Source organism: Delphinapterus leucas, chromosome 12 (assembly GCF_059928025.1).
Source record: "Delphinapterus leucas isolate spDelLeu-1000000601 "Yukka" chromosome 12, BTC_Dleu_Yukka2, whole genome shotgun sequence".
NCBI lineage: Eukaryota > Metazoa > Chordata > Mammalia > Artiodactyla > Monodontidae > Delphinapterus > Delphinapterus leucas.
The window spans coordinates 87,911,328-87,918,229 of NC_143140.1; the positions used below are offsets into that span (position 1 = coordinate 87,911,328).

The window sequence follows — 6,902 nt, forward strand, 5'->3', positions numbered from 1 at the left end:
CTAAGCCTCTTTCCTTCCTGGATGGCTCCCAGCGGGTTTTCCAGCTCCCATTCCAGTGTTTGCCTGTGTCTGGGCTTGGGTCCCAGACTGCAAGCTCCCCAAAGACAAGATCTGTTGCAACCGTCTGTGCGATACCCTGTGCCTGGCGCCGGGGCGACAGATGCTCACTGAACGTGTGGATGTGCAATGTCTTTAACGAGTGGTGATCGCAGAAGCAGTATTAAGAGAAAACGCAGCAAGTAAATATTATTTCATTTATATAACTGTTTTACAAATAGAGTCATCCACTGACTCTGTTCAGACACACCAATCAACAATACTTTGACGAATTCAAGAGGCCTGGAGGAGACTCAACCGGGACTATGCAGACGCAGCCATCTTTATGGTCTGCCTTCAACCCTGTTAAAAATCATCATGGGAAGCCACCTAACAAAATTCTTAATCTGGGCTTAATAGGAATCAATAACCATTTGTTCAAAGGACACATCTGTAGAGCTTGTTATTGGATGCTTCAGCTTTAACATCTACGAGGGAGCAAAAAAACAACAGTAACAAAAACCAGATACTCTATAACAGCCTTAGAAGTGCCTATCAGCCAGTAAGCTCTTAGTGATCTCTGGAGTGGCCCTCATAGGATTCACCTGGAGAAAGACTTAAGTGTATTCATTTTACAAGGCAAAATCTGCAAGACCCTCCCCCACCAAAAAAGAGGCAGGTAGAAATTTCCTATGGAAAACAGCTGTGACTCACGTAAAAGGGGACCTCACAATACCACCTGGAAATAATTGAAAATATTATACAAAATACAGTCTTTCAAAATCTTACTCTGGTTATTGGGGCCCTAACATACAAAGATGTTACAAGTTAAGGATGGCTACCATCCTTCCTTAACAGTTCAGCAACTATCTTCACTTTGTCGGAAGAACATTTTCCAAGTTTCTGATCCATCATAAAGGAACTTCAAAGCCAAATGAAAACACACCTGCCCTAAGAAATAAAAAGAGAGCCTTAAAAAGGAAGGGCATTCTGACACACATCACAACATGGATGAATCTTGAGGACATCATGCTAAGTGAAATGAGCCAGCCACAAGAGGACAAATGCTGTGTAGTCTCACTTATATGAGGCACCTAGGCGACTCAACTCACAAAGACAGAAAGTAGAGGGGTGGCTGCCAGGGGCTGGAGGGAGGGGGAGATGGGAAGTTAGTGTTTAATGTGTACAGAGTTTCTCTTTGGAAAGATGAAAAGGTTCTGGGGATGGATGGTGGTGATGGGTGCACAACAATGTGAATGTACTTAATGCCACTGGACCATAACTTAAAAATAATTAAGATGGTAAACTGTATGTTAATGTAAATTTTACTACCAAAATAAAAGAAGACAGAAAAAGAATAGAAAAAATTACAGATCCTTATGAGAAAGAAAAATAGTGACAGGAAACAGGTTTACTGACTTTTTTTCTGAGTGATATTTTAAAAGCTGAACTCTGCATCTTTTCTTTTAATGAAATAAAGAAAACTACACCAGGAAAGGTAATCTCCTGATCACTGCTCTGTGTAACACAGCACAGGACTGTGCCCTGAGTAAGATGTTGTGCTTGGGTGTTTTATATCACAGGAATTGTAAACCCTGAACGTCACATGCCAATCGCAAACTGTAAATGAAAAGAAGAATTCTGTGTAGGAAAAAAAATTTCTGCATCACGAATAAATCATCTTGATGATGTAACCTAGGCAAAAGCTCTATTGGCTTCTGAATCTTTTAGCATATTAACATAGTAATTTATTTAACCTAACAGTAAAGTAAAACTTTATTAATAAAGAACTCCTTTTAGAGAATCTAAAATTTAACAGTAGAAAAAACACATAAGCACTGACTACAGAACCAACTCGTTTGAAAAACAAGAAATAAATCCCACATGTATTTTATTGCAATTTTTCATGAATCCAGATATTCTCTCCACCGTGATTCAAAACTCCAAAATCTTCTCCCCAATTATCTAGCCACCAGTTCACCTGTGTTAAAGCTGGTAGGACAGATACAACTCTAAAAGAAACGCTGGTCACAAAGAACCTGCCTCGTTCCCACAACTTAAATGAAAGCCTTATATAAAAGCCCAGCCTGGCCACAATCTACCCGAGATGGCAACATAATCAGATGCAGGGGGACAGAGATGGGGGCACAGCAGCGCTCCAGTCAGCTGACGTTTACGATGTGCAGCGGCAGTGCAGGACTAGAGGGCCCAGGAGCCTCCTAATCAAACTCCAGGGCTACCTTCCTTCATCTGCAATTCAAATTCATTACTAAACCTCTTTCAGATAGGAATCCTGCTGCCACCAGCACATTCCCGGGTTAACAGAGCACAGCTTCACGGGCCTGTCGTAAAATGGACTGGAACGAAGCTGCCCCCAGAAGGACAGCGTCTTCTCTGCCGGATGCCCTTTAAAGCGCCAAAGGAAGAGCTGGGGTGCAGCTGGCTCCAGACCCTCGAAGGGAGTTGGCGTGCTCCGTCGGAAGCCACCTGACTCTCCCTGCGATTTAGACTTTTCTTTTTAGGAAACTTCCAAGTTGCATTAGAATACAGATTTTAAACAGACCGAAACCGCGTAAATGGGGATTCTAATTTTTATAAAAGACCCAAACCACTGGGGGCGGGGCGGGGCGGGGGCTCGCAAACAAGACTGTAGAGAGAAAAGCATCATAATCTTGTTTTCTCCAGGAGTTCCACAAAGGACCAACTAATAACAAAGAGAGGAGACAATTGACTACTCTTGTCCTCTCGTCCGTTTAGAAAAGAGCTCTATTCTACAAAAAAAACTGCCCCAACACCTCGCCCAGGTAACTCCACTTGAAAATAATGCCCGAAGCATCCGACCCCGCCCAGAAACTGGGTTACTTACTGGTTTCGGCATTTTCGGTTCCTGATGGGTCTTTCTCAGTCTCCTGGAAACACACTCTCCAGCAGCAGCTGAAACGGTTTTCCCGACCTAGAGGCAGAGGAAACCCCTTTAGAGCGCCCAGCAGCCCTCCTCCGGCTCCCGCCGCCGCCCCAAGACTCGGCGCCCACCCCGCGCTGCTGCTTAAGAACCGGCCGGGCGGGCGCCGGGATGAGTCACCGCCCAACCTGCAATTACGGCGGGCCGGGCGGGCGGGCGGGACCTGCGCGGAGGGGCTGCGGGGGACCGCGGGGCGAGGGGCGGGCACCCGGCGGGGAGGGGGCCGGGTGGGCGGGGAGGGGGCCGGGTGGGCGGGGAGGGGGCCGGGCGGGCGGGGAGGGGGCCGGGCGGGCGGGGCGGGGAGCGCGGAGCCTGGGCGGCGGGGGAGGGGACTTCGGCGCAGGGCGCGCAGGCAGGCGGGGAAGCCGGCGGCGAAGGGGCACGGGGCCGCTGGACCGGGAGGGGACCGGGGCGGGGGGCGCTGGGGCGGGGGGCGCCGGGGCGGGGGGCGCCCGAGGTATTCCTCGGGGCTTTCGGGAAACCAGACTGGAGCCCGTAAGACTGCAAGTTTCACTTTGTGAAGCAACCGTTTGCCCCAGGGTTGAAACCGCAACCGTCAAACCTTTGAGAAACACTTTTAAAAAACTCCCCGCCCGGGAGCGGCGAGGGCCGCCCGGCCGGGCGAGGAGGGAGGGGGCGCACCCAAGCAGACCGGGCTTCGCTAGCATTTGGGAGAGGGACCCGAGGGGACAGAGCAGAAAGAGGAAGGTGGCGGAGCAACCGGGGCGGCCACGCGGGCAGGTTCAGCTTCACCTGCCGTGTGTTTGGGCCGCAGGGAGAACCGCGTGGTCGGGACTCCACCGGCCCAAGACCCCAGGAGCCGGCGGCGGAGCGAGCCCGGCTCCCGTCGGGACCACCGGTCCTGGGCTCGCGCGCCGGCCGCCCCCGCCGCACCTGTCGTCGAGTTCCGGCCACTGTCCCCTCCGCGGAGCGCGCGGCGCGAACCCCCCGGCCCGGCCCCTCAGCCCGTCGACCCCGGACCGCGCGGCTGGCTCACCCGCGACTCCCGCACAAGACGGCTTCGCTCCCCGCTGTCGGTGCAGTGCGCCCGCAGCCCGCGCTCCCGAGAGTCGCCGGCGGGGCGGGGCCCCGGGGCGGCGCCCCTAACCGCCCCGCCCGCTCGCTCGCTTGCCCGTCCGCCTGACCTGCGAGGTGCGGCTCGCGGGCAAGATGGCTGCGGCCGGCCTCCGCGCCTGGGGGCACTCCCCTCCTTCCCGGGACCCGCCCGCCCGGCGCCCCCGAGGGCCGCGGAGACCCGGGGAGGGGCGCCCTCCGCCTCCCCCCGCTCCTCCCCCCACACACCCCACTTTCGTAAAGACCTCTCCCGCTTCGCTGCCCTTCCCCTTGCCCTTGGAGAAGAACTTCGCCGAGTTCGACTCAGCTCCCGACGGTAGATGTAAAGTGTGAGATTGTTCCGTAGTGGACAGAGGAAGAGCAAGAAAATGTAAATAAGCTTGGAGGAGCCGGCCGGCGGCCACCGAGGAGGTGCTGGGCCGTTTGGGGTCGGCCTGTCCCGTGGTCGGGTCATTTTGTTGTCCTTGCCCTGGGACCGAGACGGGCTTCTGAGAAGCTGGGACCTGGCCGCTGTGTTTCCGTGCACGTGGCCGCCTCCGCGCTCGGATTCGGTGGAGGACACAAGCATTAGAAGGCGCTCCATCGCCGAACGCTCTTGGTTAAAGGACACACTTGTGTACTCTTCTGAGTTTCACTAGCACAAAGCTTATTGAAAAAGAAATCTCCATAGGGAGAAATTCTAGGAATTATTTTAAATATATATATATATTTTTGTAAATGCTTCTCAAGAGGAATTACACACACACACACACACACACACACACACACGGACTTTGGTGGCCAGTGGGATTTGTTGTGCAGTGATTAAGAGAGCTAGCTCTAGAGCAGTGGTTCTCAAAGCATGCTTCCCAGACCAGCAGTAACAACATCACCTGGTAACTTGCAGAAATGGAAATTCACAGGTACTGCCCGGAAACCTACGGAATCAGAAACTCTAGGGCTGGGGCCCAGCAGTCCGAAAGGTGAAAGGCTAAGGGTTGAGACCAGAGAGTTTCCTGAATTCCTTTCCTGGACTCAGCACTAACTCCCTGTCTGAGTTGAGTGAGTTATTTAACTCCTTGGTGAGTTAAGAGTTATGTACCACTTTCACGTCTGTAAAGTGGCATAACTATGGCACCTTTTCATAGGGTTGTTATGAGGATTTAAGGAGTCACTACATTTAAGATGCCTAGAACAGCGCCTGGCACACAGTAAGCACTCAACTCTATCCTGGTGCTGAGAGCAACTAGTGACTTTGGGCAAAGCACCAAACTCTAGGACTCAGTTTCCCTCTTTGTCGAATAGAGATACTAGTAGCACCCACTACATGGGCTTGAAGGGAGTAAATAAGACAATGTATGCAGAGTGTTTAGCACCGTTCTGGCCTCTTAGTAATGCCTAACCTGTCATTGGGACGGACTACTTCTGGGGTAATCCTTGTCTCCTGTGACCCCCTCCTAGCTGCAGGTGAGTAGGGAGTATTTCAGAAGTCCAGGTGAGTAGGGAGGCCTTTTTTGAGATTTGGTTCTCTATTTGGGCAAGTCTGTTCCCTCTGGAAAACTGACTTTCTATTTTAAAGTGAAAATGTAAAGGGAACTGCATGAGGAAGGAAACTATGAAAGATATTTAAACTACAGTGATAAAGGCTCAGGTTGGATATGTCATTCCTAGCACACTCTATCTCCACCTCTTATCATTGCCTGGAGCCTTGTTAGCTGTTTTTGGTCCCCAACTCTACTGATAGGATATGACTGTAATCTAATTTTTTATCTCACCCAGTTTATAGTATATTGTTTTAACTGGATGTTTGAAATAACAGTAGCCCAAGACCTTCTGGAGCATTTCTGCACTTTTACCCTTCAGGGGAATGCTAAAAGATGAACTGGCCTGTGGCAGTGTCATAAAAACGAAAAGATCACAGGTTTCAGAAGCATACAGACCTAAGTTTGCGTCCTGGTTCCAGCACTTACAAGCTGGTCACTTTGGGAAAGTCTCTTAACCTGACTGAACTCCCACCTCTTCATCTATAGACTGGAGATAATAATGTATATTTCATGGTGTTCTTCTGCCACTGAATTGTATAATGTGAGCATTCAACTAACTCAAATGCAACTTCTAGGTATAACTTTCCTGCATAAGTTAAAATAGTACATTGTAAATCAACTATATTTCAATTTTTTAAAAAGTCTACAAATAATAAATGCTGGAGAGGGTGTGGAGAAAAAGGAACCCTCCTACACTGTTGGTGGGAATGTACATTGGTACAACCACTATGGAGGACAGTATGGAGGTTCCTTAAAAAACTAAAAATAGAACTACCATATGACCCAGCAATCCCACTCCTGGGCATATATCCAGAGAAAACTGTAATTCTAAAAGATACATGCACCCCCGTGTTCATTGTAGCACTATTTACAATAGCCAAGACGTGGAAGCAACCTAAATGTCCATCGACAGATGAATGGATAAAGAAAATGTGCCATATATATATATATATATATATTACTACATATTACTATATATTCCATATATATATAATGGCATATTACTAAGCCATAAAGAATGAAATAATGCCATTTGCAGCAACATGGATGGACCTAGAGATGATCATACTAAGTGAAGTAAGTCAGACAGAGAAAGACAAATATCATATTATATGTGGAATCTTAAAAAAAAAAGATGCAAATGAACTTATTTCTAAAACAGAAAGAGACTCACAGACATAGAAAACAAACTTATGGTTACCAAAGGGGAAAGGGAGGTGGGGGGAGGGATAAATTAGGAGGTATATATATATATGCAACTGAATCACTGTGCTGTCCACCTGAAACTAACACAATACTGTAAATCA

The 6,902-nt window shown here is 49.3% G+C and overlaps 1 protein-coding gene across 3 annotated transcripts in view; it reads right to left on the reverse strand.

The window, feature by feature from the left end:
- Positions 1-4,118, reverse strand: part of EZR (ezrin) — a 54,829-nt gene extending 50,711 nt beyond the window's left edge. Inside the window, exons 1-2 of one of the 3 annotated variants that reach the window (XM_089922207.1) lie at positions 3,996-4,118; positions 2,903-2,989 (exon numbers count right to left, since the gene is read on the reverse strand). In XM_089922207.1, coding sequence (XP_089778333.1) covers positions 2,903-2,914 — 12 coding nt within the window. In that variant the 5' untranslated portion in view covers positions 2,915-2,989; positions 3,996-4,118. Of the gene's footprint in view, positions 1-2,902; positions 2,990-3,751; positions 3,880-3,995 lie in introns of those variants that run through there. The other 2 variants (XM_089922206.1, XM_089922209.1) reach the window with 2 other exon arrangements.
- Positions 4,119-6,902: the final 2,784 nt, after the last annotated feature.